This window comes from Oreochromis niloticus, linkage group LG15, assembly GCF_001858045.2.
Source record: "Oreochromis niloticus isolate F11D_XX linkage group LG15, O_niloticus_UMD_NMBU, whole genome shotgun sequence".
NCBI classification, from domain to species: Eukaryota; Metazoa; Chordata; class Actinopteri; order Cichliformes; family Cichlidae; genus Oreochromis; species Oreochromis niloticus.
The window spans coordinates 8,445,401-8,470,851 of record NC_031980.2 but is presented as its reverse complement, the minus strand read 5'-3'; the positions used below and the strand labels follow the sequence as shown (position 1 = coordinate 8,470,851).

The window sequence follows — 25,451 nt, the reverse complement described above, 5'->3', positions numbered from 1 at the left end:
GGTGGTGTTTATAGGTTTATTAAACATCCCTGGTAAAATGAAACATCAAATAAAAGGTCCAGCAGTGTACAGAATACTCGGCTCCAACTCAAACACAGCTTGATAGTCAACCAGCTCACAGCTGTCTAGCATGTTTTATACTACACCAACCAAACATTGTACTTGTCAGATTTTTTTTTTTACATCCCGGTGAGGTTAAACCAGTGTTTTCAAGCTACTGTACCCAATTAAAAAACACACACACAGATCATTCTTGTCATATCATCAATGCATTGGCGAAGCTTCACTATTTGCACTAGATTTTCATCACAGTGTGTGTGTCTTATCGCACATCTCAGCCCTTTTTAGCTCTGAGGCAGAGACAAGCAGATACAGCTGCGATCACAGACACTGCTTTTATTGACTGCAAGGGATGTTTGCGTCTCCTCAAACGGCCAATCAGTAACTGCAGTGCACTGATGAAAGGAACCTTAGATGGGGAAGAGGCCTCGCTCTAGCGTCTGGAGGTGGCTTTGTCCTGTCAGCATCCACTCTCCCCTGCATAGATTCATTGAGGAAAGGATGGGTTCTCAGGATACCACTATCGATTTGGCCCCATCCCCCCACCACACACACACATCTTTTTCCTCCTATCATCCATCTACATCCCCCAATAGCCCAGAAATGCAAAGGCACCCAGGAGTTCCCAATCTCAGCTGTACATGCATGTTATGACTGCCTCCCTGTGTGTGTTTGTGTGCAAGCATTTTTAAGAGCTGGAAAAGCTGACACCATGAATCTAGTCCACTGTCTCAGAGGATTTATATCATATTGTGTTAGCCAATTTTGGGGTGATGGGAGGAAGCTGTTTATGAGGGGAGAAAATGCTGCAAAAGGCAGGAGAGATTTTTTTTTTCACTGCAGCTCTGTGGGAACTGTGATGACTTTTAATTTTTTCCTCATTGTCAGTAGCTATTTACATCGCAGTCTGCTGTGCCCTACTGCAAAGTACCTACTGGTAACCTTAAAGTGCTCCAGTATGACTAAAACACCTTTTCTGTTTTGATGACCATGTAATATGCTTTCTCTTTCACTTTCTCTCTGTCTGTCTGTCTTTTTCCCTGCACCTGCGAGGCAGATATTTTGATCTGTCACAACAAGTTATACTCAATGGGCCTGTCACAGAGTAGCAGTTGAGGTTAACACATATGCTTTGTGTCACCGGATCCCCTCAGGTTAGCAATGGGGCTCAGGGCTTTCCCATAGTGGCGCTGTGTGATGGTGTGAAGCCTGGTGTAAAAATCTGATCGTGTGTGAACGCGTGTGTGTGTGTTACTGTGTCTGTGTGTGTACGTTTGGGCTTTTTATTGCTTGAAAGTAAGGATGGTAGCTGTGCAAGTATTTAGGTGGCTTTTTAAGGGTTTAATTACATGTTTAAGGGAAGGATATGTTGATCTGTGCCAAAGTTGAATTTGTCTGAATATGAACACGTTTTTTTTGTGTGTTTGTCTGCGAAAAAGGCAATGTCTACATTTTGTTGCGTTATGATAAACATTATACCTGTATGTTCAAGTATGGCTGTGTGTCCCTGTGTGCCTCAGCAGTGTGAGAGCAGTTTCATTTGTGATGAATGAGGTGACATAGTGCATGTCAATAATGAGTTGCTCACTTTCCTCACACATTTACACCTTTCTCTTTGAGAAAGCGTTCCCATCTCTCAAATTAACACATTATATGACTAATATTGCTTTTCATCCGGCGCGACTGTGAAAAAAAAAGGCAGTTTTGAGACTGCTGCGAGCGGGAGCTTTCTGCATTTTCTCTGGGGTATTTCCCCATAAATGGAAGATTAATATATGAATGGATGACTTGATTATAGTTAAGCATTCACATGAGCTGGTATGTGTGTGCCTGTGTGTGTGTGTGTGTGTTTGTGAGTGGGAGCATGTGCGCGGTTCTATGGAGCCGCCTGCTGTATTTGCATGTCTGGAGTGAACATCTATCATCATCATCAAGGCGCTGCAAAACAGTGAGGCAGGCAGCCGCCCGCCGCCGCTCTCGGGAGAGAGACTCGAGACACTTTAAACCTTTACTGCTGCGATATCAAACGTTTTCTAAATTCCTTCGCCTGGGGGAAAACACACTCTACGCACACGCATGCACAGATGCTGTTTTACATCATTTTTTCCCCTTCTTCTGTTGTTGTATTTTCCACAATCACTCGATTTATCACAAACAAGCCGTATCACAGAAAGAAGAAAACAGCGCTCACCCAAAACCCCCCCAAACCTTATTTAGCACTAAATAATACATTTTGCCATTTAAACATGATACAGAATCACCCAAGTCGCTCCATTAGAAGTCCCTTTTCCTTCATCCACAGCATATTTTTTAAAATGCTGATGGCCAGAGTGGATCAATCCATTTTTGGGAGCCAAAGGGAATTACAGAGCGGTACTACAGAAGAGAGAGGGGAGGGGGGGGCAGTGAAATGGTACAGCCTGATAGATAGAGGAGCGAGAGACAGCGTGTGTGAGCGGAATAGTAAAAAGAGCCCCCGAGATGAAGGGGGGGTGCATGGTGGGAGGGAGTGCAAAGGAGGGAGGAGTATGACGGGGTGGAGGCACAGAGCCAGAAAATTGCATTGCGTGCTCAGTGATTAGTTTACCTCCTGGGTCTCATTCTCTCTCACTCCTCTCCTCTCACTCTCCTCTCACTCCCCAGGTTCTTTTCTACCTCATGTAGCTTTTCCTTGTGTCTTTGTCTTGCCACTTTGGCTGCCGCTCGCCTTCTCGCACTTCCTCTGTCACTACATCACACTGTCACTTCTTTCTATCCTCTCCCTTCCTCTTGGCTGCTCTCTTTCCACTCGCTCGGTACTTATCTCCACCGCCTCAGCCCCCGTGTCCACTCCTCTTTTCCTCTTTGCATGCTGACTTGACTCTCGCATTCATTCTTGCGTTATCTTTGGGGCTCGAAAAATGCAAAATGCCACCTAAACTGCAAGCGAGCCCAGAATAATAAAAAATAAATAAATAATTAAATACATTTTAAAAACTGATGTGAAGTCTATTTTTTGGGTATGGGATAGTACTGGTAGATTTACACAGGGAACTCTCAATCAGTCAGTAAGTCAAGGAAGCATTTAAACACCATAAGCCAGCCAAGCTAATTATAGTCTTAAGAGCGATACACGTGAACTTCAAGTGTCAGAAGTACAGACGCTGAATGAAAGCCAGCCTCCACATGGGCCTTTTTTGGGTCCCTGAAAAGCAAGTGGGTCAGGCCTTTCTTCTTAATCCGTACATAATCTCGCTTGTCCTCTAGTTGTAGATCAGCCACCAGAACAGTGCAGGAGGGGCGAGGAGACTGAAAAACAGACAGCGGGAAAGGGAGAGTAAAGCAGGATTTTGCTTTAAGCTGTCAGGGTACTTCCCACTAAAAAGGCAGTGTGAGGTAGGAAAATGATACAGAGTAACAAACTACTGTACTCAAAGAACCCCCTGTCCTAGTATTTAAGCTCCTAACATCAAAATCTTCATCAGCTGTGGTGGACCTCATATAGCAACACGTGTGAATGTGTGTGTGCCTTATCTTAAAATTCAACAGGACATTTGATATGAAGGGCCGTGATATCAGCTGCAATTTGTAATGAGTTCGAGGTCTTTCTGAAATATCCCTGCAGCTCACGCTTTCGTCTTTAAGAGGTCAAAAACAAATGAAAAAGCAACTATGGGTGAGCTAAATGGTTTTGCTAGGGGTAAAAATGCAAAATTTTGTATTTGTTGCTATTTTAAGGCAGTGCTACTGAAAAAAATTCCAATGATTCACTAATTAACAGTGAGCATTCATGTCTTTTTCTTTATTTATCTTTTAACAGCTTGTGTGGCAGCTTTTGGACCGATTGTCACCATCTTTCTGAGGAATTATGGATAAATTATAGAACTTCTAGATTTGGCACTTCAGGCCTCTTCAAGGATGCACATTTGTTGTAAACTTTTAGTCTTTTTCTAATCTGCATAGGATCATTTTTAAAGCTGAAATATGTAGTTTTGATTTTAACTAATTGATTTAATTAAGCCTTCCTTTCATTTGATCAACCATCTGAATGCTGGAGAGCCCCGGTGCTGTTGATGGATGCTGAAGCAATCAGTAGCTGAATCTGCACATCCTTATCCTTGTCATGCTTTCGTCCATTACTGACCTCAAATTATCACTCTGAATCTCTGGCTGCCATCCACCCTGAAGGCAAGGTGACCAAATCTCTTTTTCTCCTCTTACCTTTCCTCCTCTTATCTCTCCTATTGCTCCTTTTTCGCCTCCTCGTCTGTCAAACATGGTCACCTTATAACCCTTTGTCTTGTTTCTTATTTTACCCCCTTCTCTCTGCTTTACTTTAAGTGGCTGCACCATGTCACATGATCACAGCTCATTGGGTTGGGGTACCTGAGGACTGTTGCTAATGGTGACAAATGACTGGCTGCACAGAAAGGAAAAGAGAAAGTGTATAGCAGAGGGGAACGCTAATATACATGATTAAAGTCAGCGTTTCCTGCCTGCACATACAAGAGGCAGGAAAACTGCGAAATGCAAAGTTGGTTTTGTTCCAAGGGTTTAATGTTATAAAAAAGATTTTTTTTCACATTTTAGTGTTTGTCTAGAAGATTTGCAGCCAGTTCTTAAAGCTAGAATAAACCAAGCATCCCCTGGTTTCATATTTCAGATGGTGTCTAACTTTTAGCACAGAAAGTAATGTAGACATCTCAGACAGTATGGGAAAGATATAAGGGGGAGGGCTGGTGAAACATTCATATCTTATCATGTGGCATATGATGAATTTATTCGTACGCCCCGGATACTGTCACCATATAACAACTGTACTTCTGGTTTCTAATAGAAGTCTGTGCTGGGTTACATCTGAGCAATGCTAACTATCTCTATTTCTGTTGTGGAGGATGCCTAAGAGACAACAGAAAGAAGACTTTTCACCTTGTAAACTATATCTGGTAAATCACTCTACTACTAAAGGATCCAATGAGGTTTTACAGTGGTCGCCTACAAACAGCTGTACGGACCAACATTTCAATCCAGTGTCACATCAAAATGTGTAATAGACATGCCGGTCCACCGTGTCTGTTTCATGCTTTGCCTCTCCAAAGCATGAAATGGATATGCATGCAGAAGTTGCACTATCAGAACGGGGAGCTATTATATTAAGCCAAGAAGTCAGTAGTGGACAACAAACTTATAAAGTACATTTCAGAGTTCTTAATTGGTTGAACATTTACATGTTTTTGCTGTTTACTGTCACCAGGGGGCAGTGTCACAAACAAGTGGTTTGATTTTTTTTTATCTTTGATGTTTTTCCATGCCTCTCCCATTTGTGATGTTCGGCTGACCTCTGCATAGCATAATCCACGTCACCCTTAGCATTAGCTGCATGCCCCCTCCAAACCTAAGCAAAATGACACAAAGGTACCACCAAAAAATAGCATAACTCTGATGGTTAAACTTAACAATTTGTGTTTATGATGTGCTGAATTGCTTGCTTGTTAGGTAACATATAAACTATAAAGTTAATGGACTAAACTTGAGCTGCAGTAGATAATATGCTTATCTGACCATTTATTTATTTATTTTATGTATATCTCTGGTACATCGCCTAAGGCTTCCTCAGTTGTCAGATGGCATCATTACCAAATAGAACTTACGTCTTACTCAGAGGACCAGAAGATGCAAATTTTTGTATTTTGGACTCATAACAGGAAAACAAGTAAAGAAACACAATTTAATACATTTTCATTAATAGTTTTGAGGATGCTAAGTTTCAGTTTGGGTTTTTATAGTAATACCAACTTATTACAGAACAAGGGCAGGTTAATGAGCTGGAGTCATTACCTACATGAATGCTAACAAGCTAACTTTCAACTAGAAACTAAGCTTTTTTACATCCTATGTCTTTAATGTAGTCCTAGAACTAGAACCAGGACTATGACAAAAATCTAAGCAAAAATACTAAATTTGTAATTTAAAAGACTGTCATTAACACAAATGAGAATCTGATTATTTATGATATATAGTAAATATTTAAAAAATTATAATGATTAAATAATTTATTATTTAAAGTTATTTTACTTTTTATTCTCTCAGCTGCACACTCGGTAGTGTTTAACAGTCTAAAAGTAAAGATTAAATATAAAAACTGTATTCAAATATACACTTTTGTGAATATTTATATTTGTGTTATCATATGTTTGTGTGCAAATATGATATAAGTTCAGCAAGTACAGTGTACATGTCCTGTTTAATTTTTATAGACTAATAATATTGTTGTAAAATAGTTTGGAGCTAATAGGAAAAGTATATATATTTATTACTGATGGTTATCAGGGAAAGACAAAGACATAAGTCGCTATTTAAAAACTTCACACCCAGAGGTCCAAGGGATGATCCAGGTATGGATAGTATCGTATCCATGGATGAATGGTAATGGTATTTTCTGGAGCACTGATTGGTCAGTAGGTGGTGATTTAGTGCTGACCTCTAATCTGGAACTAGGTTTGTAGCATTAGTTACCATGGCGATGCATCTCATTAAAAAGTGATCTACCTTTGCAGTATAGAAAACCCAGAGTTAACCGTGAGGCTACATGCCATAATGGTAAAACACAAACTTTCTGTAATTTACAACAAATAACTGTATTGTTAAATATTTTGTTGGCTAATTAATCCAGATACAAAAACAAAGAGCTCAAACTGATTATATTACTGTTAGAACTGGACTTTATGTAGCCGTCACGTAAAGTTTGTTGAGAATTTATTGCCAGGTTTCAATACTTCTAATAATGAATGACAGATATGATGGTGGTGGCCATTGCTGGATGCTGAACATTTGCTCTCACTGGACTGAAAAACCAGTAAGAATGATTTGTTGTGAGCGCCCCCTGTTTTTGTCTTCAGTTTCATGACTAAACTCAGACAAATAAAGCCAGTTCTGATCCAACAAAATGAATTCAACGGAAAATCAAAGAAATTCCTCGTAAATCACAAACGGACCACATGAAACATAGTGTGTGTGTGAGACGTGTTACAATTACAGCGATAACATTTAGTCGAAACGTCAGAGCTGGTTAACCATTAGAAACTCTAAGAACTGACAAGGCGGAGCAGAGTTGACAAAGCGTCTCGCATCTCAGCCTGCCGCTCCCCGTCGCTTTCAGCTTGCATCATGTCAACCTGGTCTCCATTCAAAATTCCAGCACCTCTCAGTGTCAGAATCACCCGAAGTCACTGGTCACACATCGGTGTGTGTTTGTATGTAAGTGGATCTGGCTCTGGGACTCAGATCTAAACTCTACCAGCTTTTCATCCAGAGCTATTCTTCACCCTAAGGAGGATAAATACATATCTGATATAGGATCAGTGTATGCTGTTAAAGTTGAGCCGCACTGAACCACAAAGTGTTTCTGGAAAGTGCAAAAATCCTATAAGTGCTGGAAATGTTAACATTTAAAAAAAACAACATTTTGACCCCTTTTCTTTTTTCCCTACTGGAAGCTAAAATGTTGACTAGAAGAGATGTTTGCTGTAACAGTTTTCACTGGCATGCTACAAATTGGCAACTGATGAATAACACAACACTGACATCACTGTTAAGCTCCTGCCAGAGTTGTGACACTTCCATTGACTGGAAAGGGCAAAAAGAAAAAGAAAACTGACTGATTCATAACACGGCCTCCTTAAATGTCCTTGAGCAACGAGCAGACCCGTGCTGACCTCACTGGTGGAGTGAAAGTATAATGTTTTCCTTCGGAAGTCAAGCATTACTTCTGATGCTTGACTAAAGTAATGCTAATGCTATGTAGCCAATCATACATAGACAGCTATCTGTTTGTTGCCCCTGCTGACATCTCCGTGAGATGTTGTGCAAGACAGAAGCATCCATCCCTGTGCTTACATACGGTATGTGACTGCGGTAAAGAAGAGATTGTGTGTATGTTACATCACTTTGTGCATTCCCAAAACGATTTTACTGGAGTTAGTGTTGGTATGTGTGTTCATAATGAGGCCCACACATACATATATATACACACACACACACGTGAAAATTCTGTGAAAGTCTGTGTGTGACTTTGACTCCTTGACCCGCCATCCTTCAGTTACAATATTCTGTTTTCTGTATGAGTGGAAAGGTTGTCCAGTAAAGTTAGACAGGCCAGAACGATGTACAAGCTGAAAGAGATAAACTGAACAATAAATTAATTGTTATGTTATAGTACTTTTTTTGCCTAAGAGTAAACAACATCACCATCATCCAAAACCAAGTTTTAGTTTAGTTTTAGTTTGTAGTTTAGTCTAAAGACCTTTTTTTTTTTTTAAGCGCTTTGAATCTATTGGGACCTTTCTGTGTGACGTTTGCATGTTCTCTCTCTGCCTGTGTGGCTTCTCTGCAGGTACTTTCAGGTCAATCGGTGAATTTAAGTTGGCTGTAGGTGTGAATGTGAGTGACATGGCTGTCTGTCTCTCTGTAGTAGTGGTGTGACAGGCTGGTGACCTGGGTGTACCAGGGTGTACAGTGCCTCTCACCCTATAACAGCTGGGATTACCTCCAGCACCTTCTGCAAGCCTGAAATGGAAAAAGAGAAAAAAAAATCAGTAAATCTTCCTTTCAAAAAACTCCAGTGTCTGGCATTTTTTTTCTTTTTTCTTCTTTTTTAAAGACCATTTTTATGTAATAATAATTAGTGAGTACAGTGATTAGGCTTGTTCATTTTCTGTCAGTCGGCTAATTAATAAATTAATTATTAATTAATTGTTGCAAGTGCTATTCGAGAGTTTTACTGAGGCTGTTATAACAGGTCTTAACATACACTGAATTTTCAAGGTTGTGGTATATTGTGAAAGTATGGACTCGCAATGGGATGTTTTCTACAGTTAAATTCATGAAGGCTGGTGCTGGAAGAAGTAGTACGTGTTATAACCACTTTGCCTAGAACAGAAGAAAACTTAATCCCATCCCAGAAGAAAGTGTATAAGTGTTCTGAAAAGAGATAAAGGCATAAAAAGTAAAGATATCAAGCCAGAGGGATAGAGGTGTAAAACTCTCTGATAAAGGAGGTTTAAACCTCATTGAGAGTCGATGTGCAGCCCCATGGAGTGACTCAGGGTGTGACTCATTGCAGCTGGCATTGCCTCCACCTTAGACACACACACACACACACTTTTTTATATACCCACAGACCTTGCGTATGTTACATGTCCCCTGTGCTTAGTGTTCTGCAAGATTCCCACCTGTTTCAGCTGATGCATGAGCTCTGCTTCATGCTGCTTGTGATTGTCTTATGAATCAGCCTATGACAAGATATGAATACAGCCTGAGCTGCTGAGCCTTCCCACGAGCATGACTGAGAAGACAGATGCTGTTAAACTTGGCAAGGTGCGTGTGTGTTTGTGTGTGATCCTTTTAACCGCACTCTCGAGAGATTAGTGTAAGGGTGGTTGGATGACTCAGTGGTCAATGACTTTGGAGGAGAAGGAGGAAAAACGTAGCCAAGTCTTCCACATGGTGTGAGTTTGTCATTCCACCCATCTCTTAATGCAGCTCATGCTCTGATCTCAAGATGTCATACAAATAATACAGTTCAATGTCCGGATTTGTCCTTTAGCGCTCCCGTCTTGCTTTGGTTAGTATATTTAAAAGGTAGAAAGACCTCGTGGTTGTGATTGTATACATGGGTGCAATGTGCCATGGTGATGGGAGCTTTTAATGGCTGCCTGCACTCTGACAGCAATAGCAGACAGCTGGTCTTGGAACATGACCCCAGCATCGCATCGAGCTGTTAGGCCATGCGTACGCTGCCTAACGAGCCATGAGTGATCGCTATGATCTCGCCACAAATAATTCATGAGGAGCCCTGTAGAGGAGCTATGGACCTAAAAGGGAAAGGAGGGGAGAGGAAAACGCATCAGGGACTCGAGGAGTACCCCAGCCTAAGTGGAGAGAGGGTCGGGTCGGGGAGGGGACGAGGAGAGAGGGGCAGAGATGGATCCGTCTGACAAATGTGCCTGGAAAAAGAAAGGAAATCCCCCCCCCTATTACCTACCGCGGTGACAAGTATGTGTGCGCAATCATGTATCCATCTTTGTGTGTATGCATGCGCTTATTTCTCAGAAGACGTTTGTGTGTTACTACATCTGAAAAGGCACAGTGGGAGTGTTAACAGTATGCATCACAATCGCAGGATGTGTGTGAGATTGTAGGGAGGGAACGTGCTATGTGTTTGTGTATGTGTGTGTGTGTGTGTGTGTGTGTGTGTGTGTGTGTTGGATACATGATGAAGTGAGCTTGGATTTTTCTGACAGCCCTGAAACCCAAAGTGTTTAACTCAACAAGTTTTTTTGCTGAATCCAAAGCAGTATGAACTAACAAAGTTTATTATGAGAAAAGAAAACAGCAGACGAGAGTAAATGACAGGTGTCGTTTAGTTTTATGTCTTTAGGTATACGTGCTGAAGCAGTCTAAAAATAAATTGAGGGCTAGAATATTGTCATTTAGTTTCTTTTTAGTTCCTGTCCCATTATTGTAGTTTTTCTTCCATTTCTTTGTTTCCTACACATCCTGTCTGTGGCTTTTTATAGGTCCAATCTTTAATTTTTAAAGTCACTTAGTTTAGTTAGATAATCACTTTCTTTTAACATTTTTGCTTCCCCCTTTTTCTTTGTTTTCTCACCCCTGTGAGTGTCTGCTCTAAGTAATTATTTCTACCTGTACTTCGTCACCTGTCAACTGTTGTCCTCGGGCATTAAAATGTGTCATACTTTTTTTTAACCTTTTCATTAAATATTCTCTTTGACATGTTTTGTTTTGTTGACCCAGATTTTTCTCAGTTTTGGTCATTTTTCAAAAACTGCAATCATATCACTTTTAAAATACAGTGCTATCCATCCATGGCAGTTCTTTTGATGTATTAGTATTACTCCTCCTCCTCCTCCTACTACTACTATTATTATCATTATTATTATTAGTATTAATAATAATAATAATAATATTGAGGTAAGCAGTAAGGAGCTTGTCGTATTACAAACCAACAAGTTGCCATTACTGTGCATTTTAAATTGTGTTTTGGGGATAGCTCTGTCATTGTAAAGCGTTGTTGCCTTGTTGGTTACTGCACCAATATAGAGATTTATAACAATTGAAAAAGGAGGGCTCATTCTGAAGAACTGAACACTGAGATAGAATTCCATTAATATACAATTTGGCAATTAGCCTCTGAGTGGCCAGGGCGAGGCAGAGATGGGGAGGAGGAGGGTTGTGTGCATAGTCTGAAAGGCAGAATGACAGATACGTACTGATATTTAAAGTACATAGAACAGAGGCTGATTGTATCACAGAATGTGGGAAAGAAAATGATTGGACTACAAAAATGTCAGTATTAAGTTTAACAGTACAAAATAAAGGAAGCATTGTAAAGAAGTGAAGTGAATACATATATTCCTTATTGAACTCACACATAATGTTTATTAGTGAATTATGTCAATACCTATGAAGAATGCTATTGAAATTCAGTTTTGTTCTTTGTTTTTGTTTTTTTTGAAGCTCAACTAGCATGCTTAATTAAGCTGTTTCTCAGGGATTGGAGTTTTGACCTCCATTTTTAGCCAGGAACCTACCCCAGCTGTCACAGTGCAAGATGTGGGGTACATACTGGACGGTTGGCAGTCCATTGCAGGGCTAAAACAGAGAGACAGACAAGCACTCAAACTTGTTGCCCATTTAAAATCGCTAGTTAACCTAATATGCATGTCTTTGGACTGTAGGAGGAAGCCAGGTCACCTGGAGAGAACCCACGCAGACAAGTAAACCCAACACAGGGAGGCTCCAGCGGAGTCTTGCTGATAGTGCTAATCACTGCACCACTGTGGTACCACAATATGTCTCACAAAAAAAAAGGAAAACCACAACATTAATGACTAGTGCCAATAGTATTAAAGTGCTAATGCTCAATTGTGATGGTGACCCTGTTTAGCATCAGCCTGCTAGCATTATTTCACTCATGTTAGCATGCTGGCAGTAGCATTTAGCTCAAAACACTGCTGTGGCTAACCACAGCTGCTCATTTCTATATTTTTTTAAGTGCACAAGCTATGACGGCCATGAAGATTACTGTTTCTGATGGTGGCACTACAAACTAGTGAGACGTATCAGTGGAACACAGGCTAATGGAAACTGGGGGATGGAGACAAAGGGCCTGTGTAGGTCTCTGTGGCATGTCATTAGTGAGGGAGTGGGGTTGACTTGTTCCATCTGACATTTACCAGTCTCACAGAAAATGTCACGGAATGCCAGCCTTTACCTCTGAATATAATGGTGCCTCTTGCAGCCCAGAGCTATTGATGCCAAAAAACTTGCCCATTTTGCCCCTCTGTTGTTCCTCTTATCCACTGTCCTGAGAAAAACCTTCATCCCTGTGCTCCTAATTTCCTTGCCAAGCCAGATCTAGCTCTGCTTTACATTACTCCATGCAATCCCACTGCATGGAAGGGCTTTATATAACAACTTTAAGAACAGAACAGATCTATTACAGTAAGTTCAAAAACTTTATACTGTATGCGTATTTCATGGTTATGTATGTTTTATGCCATTTTTATTCTATTTATCAACCACATTTTCAATTCTGCTAATGACAGTATGAAACCTACTGTTAAACCATGAACATGTACCTCATTATACAGCTAGTGTCTAAAGTCTGCAGATTAAGATTTTTTTTCCTGCGCTGACAGTTATATTTTGGCCAAAGTGAAAATGTTTCATTACTATATCATTAAAAGTTTTGTTTATTGGGGTATAAATAACTAAATATTATTAAATATTCCTAATATTTTAGTTTTTAAAAGATCAAAAATAGCAGAAAAATCAGACATTTCTAAAAGTTATGGTAATGTAGATACACTGGTTTTAATATGCATAATATGCATACTGAACTCCTCCTTATCTCCTCTTTGCAGATTAAATAGTGTAGCATTATCAGCTGTCTAATGTCATGTACATATGTCAGATTTATAAAGTGGAATAAGGTAATATAACAAAGTACTGGCCATACAATTGCAGCAGAATTTGGGATGGCTGTAGCTCACCTACAGTACGACAGTGATTATGCTGTGTCATAACAGCAAGACCTGAAAACAATGGAAACTGTGTCATGTAGTGAAAGAGTGAGTCAAGAAGTTTACTAAGAAGTCAGGTTTTACTGAGGAAAATGTTAAAATATTGCTACATTGCTACATTTGATGGGCCAAAGACCCCTATCCTGAGATATAAAGCTGTGTATCTACACCCTCATTTTGCTACACTACATAGATCCTTATGTTGGAGGATAATCATATTGTCATTCCACGGAAACAAAGCATATATAGAGGTCATCAATTACAGCTTGAGCACAAGTAATTATGTACCATATGTATATTAAGTGTTCTCACATTTAACTGAAAGTCTTCTGTCTTAATTGGAGTTTTATGGTAAGGAGGAATCTCCTTCAAAACAGTGACCAAAATCAGTCAGACTCTATTTGACAAATGCATTCTTTACAGTGCACTGTTCTCAGCCGCATTTCAAATTAAACAGTAATCTCTTACCCAGTACCCAAATGCAAAAGCTAATTATGCTGAAAACCACTCATAAGCATTTTCTGGTTGTGTTTGTTACGCTGCAGTGAATTTGGGTCTCACTTTTAGGAGCTGCATTTAGATCCTTTGGTTCTCTGTTTGTTTTGGGGAGTGCTACTGTCTAGTCTATTTCTGTCCTTGCTACACTATTGTCCTCGGTTGACTGCCTTCACATCAAGTGCTGGATTTATCTGGCCACTCTGCCAGCTCAGGCAGATAGACCCTGCAGCTACCACCCAATATGCAATAGAGGAAGTGACTGTTAAGATAACTATAAACCACTATAACTGTCATAGTCATTTATGATAACAGTTTTCTCTAGAAAGAAGAAACAGCCCTGCTTTGATTTTGTTGTTTTACTTTTTTTTTTTTGTTCTGTTGGGTGGATTGATATTTCCAAAGAGGATTTTTAAGCATGTTGTGAGACGTTCCTGACCACAATAGGGATCACAGTGAGCTCATACAGACCTGAACTTGGAAAACTTTCTGAAATCTCATTATAATTTGAACGTGGCACGGTATGGAGAGTAGTACAGCGTTGATTGCACCAGAAGTGAGATTCACTTAGCTGCCACATCTCAGCTGCGTTACCTAATTCTCCGGCTTCATCAGAGTCACTTCACCATTATGAAACCCCTTCAGTCATGAAAGTAGCCACTGCACCAGCTGACAATATGAGTCTTATTATTATTGCCTTGCTTACTATCCGTGTCCTACTTTAATAACAAGTTTGATCACCGCACCTTCAGAGGCCAGAGAGACGATCGTGCGTTTTCAATGTGGTCATACCAGTGGTGTTTTTTTCTGCTTTAGAAAGAGCTCCGTCTATGCTACAAATCATACTTTTTGTTTGATTTCAAGCCTGTATTTGTTTTATCACAATTTTATCACTCAAAATTCACAAGGTTTTGCAAGATCCAATAAATATTTGAACCATTAAAGTCTACTTAAACTGTTAGCAATCTGAAAATTGAATTTTCCCCATTAAGAGCTGATTATGTGATTACACAGTTGGATATATAGCATAGTCACCCAAAAATTTATTAAGATGCACCTGTGATTCTATTTTTTTGCTGTAATTGTCAAAAAGTGATAACACTACTTTGTTTATTATTAGATCACTGTGAGCGGTTCTTACCTGCGTTATATTTAAATGTGTTTGTGATATTGGGTCCACCCCATTAACATATTCTCTGTGTAATATAAATATAAACCCAATATGACCTCAATAATAAAAACCAAACTATCATATCTACAAAAACTGAAAATGAAGGAACTTCATAAAGTTGTATTAATGTTGTATTGGATTGTGTTGTATTAGATGTCACAGTTGTGCCTAATAAAATGAGCAATGAATTTCTTAGACTGTTAGGATAGGTTACCATGGTTATTTTCCTTCTTGGTTTTTTTCTGTTTTATCAGTTTTAACTCTACAGCGCACTGCAAAAGTTAGCTTGAGGCACAGAACTCATCAATATATTGCTGGTAAAGCATGTGGATATGTTTCCTTTTTTTAATGCTGCTAAGAATGCCCTCTAGTGTGGTCAAAATAAGTGATTTCATACTTACATTTTTGCCTGTTTTGCATAAATAGTGTAAAGTATTTATTATTGTGTAAACTGTAAAAGACTCGAACGCTGGAACTGTCTAATTCTTCGCCTCCTCCACCCCTCTCTCTCTCTCTCTCTGCAGATACATCCGCACGATGTACCTCGGCATTCAAAGCCACCGGCAGAAGGAGAACCAGCGGCGTTTTTACTGGGCTATGATGTACGAGTATGCCGATGTCAACATGTTGCGGCTGCTGGAGACTTTCTTAGAAAGCGCCCCTCAGCTGGTGCTGCAGCTCTGCATCATGATCCAGAGCAACAAGACTGAGTGGCTGCAGTGTAAGGGCTTCTCTAAGGCTGTGCATGAGGAACATTTGATTCTGACATTTTGCTGACAGTTCAAGACATTTTCTTTTTTTGTGTGTTATGCATCAAACTCGTACTGAGGTCGTCACTTGCCTCCATAATCTCCACGCGACAGTCCATTTTTTGTGGAGTTCACATATCAGCTTATTTAGCGTTACCAGCAGTCTTCACCACTTGTATCAGGTTTCCAACACTCACCACTCTTGTTACTGAAACCTCTTTTGCAATTCTAGTTTTCTCTTGGAATACAGTTCCCCAAGGAAGGCAATTCAATCATACAAGTGATACCCTTCTCCACTGGGGTGTCTTTAGAAACACCATCAATACGTTTGCAGAGAGGCAGCATGTTTCTGCTCTGCAGATAATACTCTATCATTTTTCATGCAGCAGGTTACTGCTCTGACATATCTGCTGTCTGTACAATTATATATGTCTTAAGGAAACTGAATTGGTGCACTAAACAGAGACTGTGTTGACTGGATGACGTGGGATCATCCTGGTAATAACATGCCTTTCAAAAAATGTGATGGATTGCTTTGGATGTAATAAAACATACTGTTTGCTAGGAACAGCAGCAAGTCCAGGATAAAACCATAAATCTTCAGGTTATGATTCATGCTTAAAGATGAAACTGGAAACTTCTCTCGGATGTTTTTAGAACCATCTGTCAGTAGGTGTCAGTATCTTTTTAATTCTTAGCGTTCCTCTGCTTTTGTTTCCTCTCTCCTTTCATTTTCTCTAGGTCTTTCTGCCGTGTCCTCCCTCCTGTCCCTGGCATGGGTGCTAGCCTCTTACCACAAGCTTCTGCGTGATTCACGTGACGACAAGAAGAGCATGAGTTACAGAGGTGCCCTGGTGCATCTGTTCTGGCGCCTTTTTACCATCTCTTCACGGGTGCTCTCCTTTGCCCTCTTTGCCTCTGTTTTCCACATCTACTTTGGCATTTTTGTGGTGCTCCATTGGTGTGCCATGGCTTTCTGGGTCATCCATGGCGGCACTGATTTCTGCATGTCCAAGTGGGAGGAGGTACTGTTCAACATGGTGGTGGGTGTGGTCTATGTCTTCTGCTGGTTCAATGTACGAGAGGGCCGGACACGGTACAGAATGGTGGCCTATTACACAGTAGTACTGTTAGAAAATGCCATCCTCAGCTCCCTTTGGTATGCGTATCGCGACCCAGCCACCACTGACGCCTATGCCTCTTTTGCCCTCTGCGGCGTCTTCCTGTGCTTTGCCTCAGGTGTGGCCTGTATGGTTCTCTACTACGGGGTCCTACACCCCATGGGCCCCCGACTGAGGGTGCTGGCCAGCTCCTGCTGTGCTGAGCTGTTGTGGGGCCTTCCGTTACCCCCTGAAGCTGAGCCGATGGCTCCCACACCAGGGCCCCGTGGCTCCCAGGCCACTCCAACACGGGGTCTGGCAGGGGAATATGTGGAGTCAGACGAAACAGCCACGGACACCTGCCTTCCGGTTTTCCAGGTGAGGTCCACAGAGCCTGTGGATGCAGCTGGTAGGCCCATCCGACCTGAGGGTCCACTCATCAAGATAGACATGCCCAGAAAACGTTACCCAGCCTGGGATGCACACTTTGTGGATCGGCGCCTGCGCAGGACCATAAATGTGCTGCAGTATGTTAGCCCTAATGCGGTGGGCATCAGGTACAGGGACGGTCCACTTCTTTATGAACTCCTGCAGTATGAATCCTCCCTCTGAAGGCTTCTCCCACAGCTCTCTCATCCCCTCGTTCACATTATGATAAACATGCTCTTATTTTCTTTCACTTCTCCCCTTTCCTTCTCTCCAGATATGATCTCTTTCCATCCCGCATTTCGACTCTTTCCTTCTCTCATCCGTATTCACTCAATTTCCTGCAGGAGATGTGTGTTTTGTCAACCGGAAATCTGTTAAGACAGTCTAAACACACAGTCATGATTTATTTTTGGAAATAAACATACAGTACAGAGAGAAAATTATGAACCTAAAATATGTTATGTGATATAAACAAATCCCTCTACACTGATAGAGGGGGATTATGTATGAGAGTGTAGATAACATATGAATGTTTCATTATGAAATGTGTTTAATGCATTATACTGTATTGGTGATTGAACCTGTGAATACTTGTGAAGGGCATACTGTATGTCCCTGGGACTTGCGCAAAGCCTGCTGGGAATGATGGAGGAGAGTCTCAGAGGGGGCAGGTCTTTGCATATCCCCACATTTACCACCATTCTTTATGTAACTCATTGAACTATATGATAATGTTTACGAAGTCCTCAGCCTAAAATTCCTTTAATGATTCTGTAAATTCTAACGATGCACACAATCAAAAATTTGTCCAAAAGAAACAGTTCTGAATATATCTCCCTTCTGCAAGCTTATATGGCACAAGAGCGTCCCGGCTATGCTACTTTTGTTACAAATTTCAAATCGAAACTACAGCCTGCATGGAAGAAAAATGAAGCACACTGACCTTCAATCAGTTTTACCCACACAATCCATTTTTATAGTACAGACTGCCCTCCAGTGGAGGCAAGCTCTAACAGCATGCCTTAACTTATAATTGTATTTTTTTTCCCATATGGTTGTGACAGCACTTGAGATAACAAAACACAATGAAGGGACTGTAGTAGAAATGAGCACAACGTTTTCTAAATTTGTGAGGAAGTAGAAAATCATATGAAAAACATTCCAAACACAAAAAAGATTAGAGGTGTTTAACAAAGAGGGAAGGAGCAAAGTGCAGAGACAGCCTTCAAGGAATCCTCCACCATTCCCTTTTGAATCCTTTTTCAACCTCCCTATGTTGTTTTTATATTTTAAAAAATGGTTTAGGTAATGCACACTTATCAGCTGCAAAGCCCTGTAATAAGTTATTGGAAGAAAAAAAAGAGGTCTGAGAAGATATTTCTGTGCTATTATACTTCAGTGCATATTTGTGTCCACATTGATAGTTACTGACATAGCTTTATATTTTGCCAGACCACACTTTTCTAACATCGCCATGTTAAAAGGTATATACTCCTCAACATCGGTGTGCCCTAAAAGAGATGATGCTCTTATATGGGTGTACAGGGCAACTGTGCTGACACCTGCTATAGCGCAGTTGAAACAAAGCCAAATCGTATCTTACAGTACTGTCTTTCCAATTTATTCTGCCCCCCCTTTGAACCAGTTGAATGAGTCTGTGCAAAATGTGTGCCATCTAAAGGCCTGCTGTACAGCAATTATACACTTAAATACATCTCCTGCTGAATCTGCAGGAGCTCTCCAAAACCGATACCCAAGGGACGAACACTGAATTCACTCGAAGAAGTGAACGCAGTGATCCTTCGAAGTCAAAGGAGCTCGACTAACATTTCCAGAGAGGGCTACGATTCATGAGAAAAAAAGAATGCTTTTCATACTTCAATTGTATCTATTTACTCGATGACTCATCTGAATACGTATATAATGTGTGTTTTTTACATTGTAGTGTTTGGCATGACTTTAGTATGAGGCATTAGTACAAATGCACCCAACAAGGGATGCCCAAGAGCTCTATGCAACACAGAGATTCCTTTTTCCCCTGGCTCACTGGCTTTCTGCTTTGCTGTGGCCTCACGTGCCTGCTAACATCGTACTGTAAAAGGCAGACACCATGTGACTCAGGGCTAAAGGTGAAAGAGGGTTTTTGCCAGGGTTGGAAAAGAACACGAGGGCAGATCGTGGCAAAGGGCCTGATTGAAGTTACGTATGATTCCTTGAATGATCGTGTGAAAAGGTGAATGTTTGGCCCAGCGTGTACTGAAGTGTTATCAAGTATGCTTGAACGGTTGTGGGTGCGTGTGTGTCCCCAGCCCTTTCCCACGATTCTGTTCTCCTGCCGATTGTTCGGCTCCATCCTTGGTTGCTGCTCCGCCCTCTTCCTTGTCTCTGCGGTGCTGGGCTTTGGTGCACTCCTGTGAAAACACTCTCACACTCTCTGGTAACTGAACAGCATAGTTGAGGCTGAAACAAACTGAGATCCTGACATGAGAACATGCAATGAGGTACACTGCCATGACCAAGAGCTTCAACATCCAGGGTCTGCCACCCTTCAGCGTAAAAGCGCTGTTCAGCCCTGAGTAATTGAGAGCTGTTGGGTCAGCTAGGCTGGAGCAAACATCCAACACACCATATGTATAGATATACATGTGTATGCAAATAACCAACTCGTTCACTGTTTACCACAGTAGCCAGAGTATAGTTCCTCTATGTTGTAGTGAATGAACAGCCATGTTAATAGTTCATTAATAAGTAAATAATGAATAATAAGTATTGTTAAACTAAAAAAATCTAAAAAACAATTAAAAAAACACTTAAATCAGCCAATACAGGGGTTCCTCAGGACCAAAAAAACAAGACCACTGAACCAGCTGACTCAGGGGTGTCTCAATGCAGTTCTCATCTCCAGGCATGTCCTCAAGGGTCTCCATTTTTTTCCTTAACATACTGCATCCTAGACGACTCCTCGGCTGGGACTGTACCACTAAATTATGGTTTGCACATTTTTATTTATTCATTTCCTCCGTGGGAATGATTATTCATTGTGATTAACGGGCGTAGGGGCAGTTTTTTGTGGTAGTTGGCTGCCTGGCATATAGTGCATCCTTTCTAAACACTGCTGACCTTTTCCAGACGTGGACACATGTCCAAATCAGGTGCAAATACACTGTGACTCATTCATTTTTGTGTGCATGTGTGGTTGTGTGTGGAACGACAGTATTATATAGAGTCATAAACAAGATTATGTACAACTGGGCTGCATTTCATTTAGTGGTGCTTGACGTGTGACGCAGAATATTTACGTCTGCGTAACCGTGTCATTAAAATACGCATAATAATGGCTAGGGATGCACTGATCGTTAATGGCGATACCAATGTTTTCCACGTTGTTGTTATTTATTATCACTTTTATGCCAGAGAGTCAAAGATATCTATACTAATTTTTTTCACTTAGTCATCACAGAACAGATGAATATTGACCACTCCAACTGATAAAGATAATTATTTTAGCAGATACGCCGATATTAGTTGACAAGGCTGCTACTGATACCAGTGTTCAATACGTTGGTGCATCCCTAGTAATGACAGTTAAAGTAATTACAAAGAGTCTATATGTACAATTCTGGATTTTTATAGAACATGCAGTATATTTTACATATTTCTACAGAGCAATCACCACTTTGTCACATTCTGTAACTAGTAACAATGATTAGCTAGAAGCCAGATAATAAGCGGATTTTATGTATTTTTCTTTCAATTATACACGGGTCTCAAGAGCTAAGCTACACACAGGTTTAAGCGGGAGGAGGAAGTATACTATTTCGTGTAGCATTCAGGCTGCCACACTTTATACCATAAACAAGGTCACAGAGAAATCCCTCGCACAGGACAGTTTCTGTTAGGTTACCTTCCAAACACCACATCGTCCGAGAGCCACAAAACACAGCAAGAGGATTTGAACAGCAAAGCTTGCTCTTCTCAGTCCTTGTTGTGCCTTGTTACTTTGGGTGCTTCGAACCAGCCATGGCAGCCAGGTCCGCAAACAACAAATGCCAATGTCTTTCTTTACTTGTTTCATGTGCCAGCACACCCACCAAGATGATAACACCAAACAATATTCTTCCTGTCTGTGACCCCTTCCCCCCCCCTAAACCAGATCAAGCCAGGTTCCCAATTCTGTGAGCTAACACCTCCGTTGACAGTGCTATTTAGTCTTACAGTTTCATCTAAGATGTCATCTTGAGGACTGCGCTGTTTCCTCATTATGATGTTACATCTGGACTTTAATGTGTGACAGAATCAAGTGATGGGTATTGTGTGAAACCCAGTAATTGGTTATGTCAAAGACACAGGAGAAAAAGTAAGGCAACACTGAACATCTTCTGTACTTGAACCCAGGGTTCCTCATCTTTTCGAGTATGACGCCAACCACAGCTGATTCGGCGAGTAACAATATAACAGTTAATAGTCAGTTTAAAATCGTTAGTTCTGAAGTGTTTGATGGAGAGTCACGGTCGCAGATAACCAGCCAAGATACCGAAAGATTTGGCCAATGATTGTTTTTGTACTTTCGTCTATGCCTTTACATCTTCTTCTGTCTTGCAGTTATGAATGATTTGTAGTGCCAAGGCGTAAACTTTCTGTGTCGTTTTCTGTGTCTTGTGTGAACAATACGTCCTCTAGCCAAAACAAAAATGCCTGCGTTTAGAATACAACGTGGAAGAAACTGATGACAAAAAGCGCAAAAAATCAGTTGTTACGTCTTCTTACTATGGAATGATCACGAAACAGGCCCAATCACTGCTTCTCTTTTGAATAACCTCATTTCCTGGATTTTCTACCACCTCCCAGCATGCCTTTATAACTCATCGTGAGGTGACCCTCAGCATTTAGCATGCAAGTGCTCTCGACTGCACAAGAAACCCTCTGATTTTTGCATTAATGTGTAGCAACAGGCCATTGTAGTGTTTGACCTGGTTCGAGTCTATACCTTTGTGTCATGACCATCCGTTTGGCCACAGGGGCAGAATGTTCAGATGTTAAAAAACGGTGCATTTTCGTTCTCTTTTTAAAAAAAACTTTTGTTCCTTCTTTACGTTTTTGTTCATAACCTGGTGCTGAATAAATACATTTAAAAAGGTGCTACCGCTGTGGACTAAGAGTCCACTCTTTGGCTTTAGCCTTCCAGTTGACTGAGAGATCCTGCATATCACAAACGTGCAGTCTCAAAATGCTCTACAGCCAGCACCTCAAATCCACACAGTTTACAGCAGAACTCAGCTCTCAGTGGTGCCATTTTGATTTCCCAGTCTGCACAAAAAAACAAAAAAAACAATAGTTACTCTACTGCTCATATAAGATTTATTCTACTGGGTTCCGCATACAGTACGTTTTTGTTTTACTATAATTCAGTCTGCACTAGGATTTTTTCTTTTCGGACAGAATGAAAATGGCAGATGACAAAATGCATCTTTTTAGCAAATACACAGGAGCACAAATGTACTTCTGCTACTGGAATTTGGGTAAAATATATATATATAGAACGTGATTGCTGTGTTGTAAATTCCTGTCATCTATATGTCCTTAATCTGTGTGTATCTATTTCTGTTGTTATTGTAGAATTGGCTGTAATATTTTGTTTGAAAATGGATTTGATATTCCAACGAAGCGACTATGGTTGTCATATTAATTGCTGCTGATTTTTTGGAATCGTTATCAAAGGTGTTGGGAAATATTGCTTTGTTTATATTCAATCAATTTATAGGTTGTGTTAGCTTGTTGGTGTATTTCACAAATCTATCAGGATACTCCCTAGGCTATATGGTATATCCGGGGTATTCCAAAAGTTGGCACAATGTTAGTACTCAAAATTTGCTACGAAATGTAGCATGTTTATGAAAGTGGACCCATACGACCCATGTTGTGATTGAGTACATATAAGGAATGATTTCTTTGTTGTTGTTAAATATAAAATGTAAGTAAATTGTTTCATGGAATCCCCATTCTTTAAAAAAAAGAAGAAGAAGCAAAACTGATGTCCAGTATTGTACCTACGCCCTATTTTTGGGAACAATATGAATATTATTAATAACATATGGTGCTAAAGTTTTTTTTGTATGTTTTGGTTTTTAGATGAAAAGAGAAATATTATGCTGAAAATGTAATGTTAAGCCTTACTGTAGATTCATATATCAGACTGTTCATCCCAGAAGAGAAAAATAAATATAGTATTTGAAAGTGCACTATATATCGGTAATGTCTTCACATGCATGTCTCACATTTTTGTCAGATGACTGTGACTGCAGTCGGACTTAGAATAGAATAGAATATTGTCACTATACGGTTGTACAATGAGATACAGAGCGTCTCCTACTCAGTGCAAACATGCTGGGGGTGGGGGGGGGCACAGTTCTGTAGCACTATATACATATGGACAGTATTAACAGAGGGAAAGAAATATATATAAAATGTACAAATATACAAGCTGGTTTTAAAAAAGTTATATGTAATAAATAGTGTTATGTATATACAGTTGGGTTATTGCACATAGAATTTGGTATTGCACAGTGGTGGTTCACTTTTTTACCAGCTGGGGTAAGAAAGGAAAAGCTGTTTTTGAACATGACCCACATAGGTTGGGATTAGTAAGTAACAGTAAGTACAACTGTATGTTCAAGAAATGCTTCACAGTAGAAATGTACATCCTTTAGTTGAGCTTGTTTAAACCCTGCAATGGCAATGAACCCTGAGAATGAACCCTTACTTAAATATACTGTTTGGTAATTCCAGTAATTCAATTTTTCATACTGGGCTGAAAATAACAGGCTCTCCGGAATACAAGACAAAATGCAATACTTTTGCAGATCCACTGCAACTAAATCAAGTAAGTGTATCTTCATGTTTGAACTTGGACTGTTAAAGACAACTGGTAAAAAAACAGTCTTTAATTTTTATGGAGATACGCAAAATATCAACTAACACTCCAGAAAAAAAAAACACATTACACAAAAGGTAAAAATTGATTTGTATGTTATTGAGTTAAATAAGTATTTGATCCCCAAGCAATTCAATTCCATTTTATTTATATTGTGCAAAATCACATCAACTTTGAGTTTCCCATAAGGAGCTAAGCAAAACATGGCTTACTTGGTGGGGAAACCCTTTTTGGCAAGGATGGAGGTAAGACTTTTCTTGTATAGCTGGTCACTCAGGAGGAATTTTGGCCCACTCCTCTTCACAGAAACTCTCTAAATCCTTTAGGTTTCTAAATAAATTCAGTCATTTTTAAATGTTTCATTTTAAAAAAAAACCAAAATCGATCAATATGTAAATATTAAACTACTGGAGTCAAGACGTTTCCATCGATGACAGCCCATTCACAGACACTTGTGTAATTTGCCTGTAGCATGAAGTCATAGCTCATGCACAGGTATACAGCTTTAATTCTGTGCACACAGAAATGTTTGATTTACAGTTGTTTAACACTCTTAATACATACATAATTCTGTACAGTGAGGGTCAAAGATCTAAGAGAAGAAACCGCTGGAAATTTAATTAGAGAAAGAAATCACTGATGACCAGTTCCTCACAGAAAAAATACAGCAAAGAATAGCCTTCACCTGCTTTATTCACCTGTTTGGGAAAACAGAGCCTAAGTACCACCATTGAGCTGTCCCTCTGATATAATCCTTTCTAATCCTGCTCCTCCTCATCACTCCCGGCAAAAACTTTAGCATCTTTAACTTTGCAACCTACACCTCTGCTTCCTGTCTTTCTGTCAGTGCCACTGGCTGTAAACCATGCATCATAGCAGGTCTTACAGCTGCGTCACAAATCACCCCTGACACTCACCTCCACCCACTACACCATGGCCGTACTCTCATTTTTCCCTATTTTGTTCATTGCCTGTTGCTTTGAATGGCTGACCCCTGGTATTTAAACTCAAGCAGCTTAACTACCTCTACTCATATTTACTCATATCTACACCTCTACTCGTGCATATTCACCTTTGCAACTGCCCCTCTCATCGACACACATGTATTCTCTCGTTTCCACCGACTTTCATTGCTCTTTTCTCCAGTGGAATTAATACAATAAAAAAGAAGAATATTTTAAAAAATTCGGATAACTAAAAACTCTCAGAGTCATCAGCTGTTAGTCAATCTAATCTCTGATGACTTCACGTCAGTGGGGTATTGTTTAAAAATCCAGCGAGATTTGTTTTTGACAAAGAAGGCTCAAACTCGACTTTAATTGAATAAATCCCGGGCAAAGAGGAGTACATATGAAGCAGTAAACGTAAAGCATTAAAAACAACGAAGAGACCTACCAGTTATATAAAACGCAAACACCCTCTAAACTGAGC

At 40.2% G+C, this 25,451-nt stretch overlaps 1 protein-coding gene across 1 annotated transcript in view; it reads left to right on the top strand.

The window, feature by feature from the left end:
• xkr6b (XK, Kell blood group complex subunit-related family, member 6b) overlaps positions 1-23,323 on the top strand; it is a 67,109-nt gene extending 43,786 nt beyond the window's left edge. Inside the window, exons 2-3 of the mRNA XM_019345444.2 lie at positions 15,336-15,532; positions 16,302-23,323. Of these exons, the coding sequence (XP_019200989.1) occupies positions 15,336-15,532; positions 16,302-17,272 (1,168 nt within the window). The 3' untranslated portion in view covers positions 17,273-23,323. The remainder of the gene's footprint in view (positions 1-15,335; positions 15,533-16,301) is intronic.
• Positions 23,324-25,451: the final 2,128 nt, after the last annotated feature.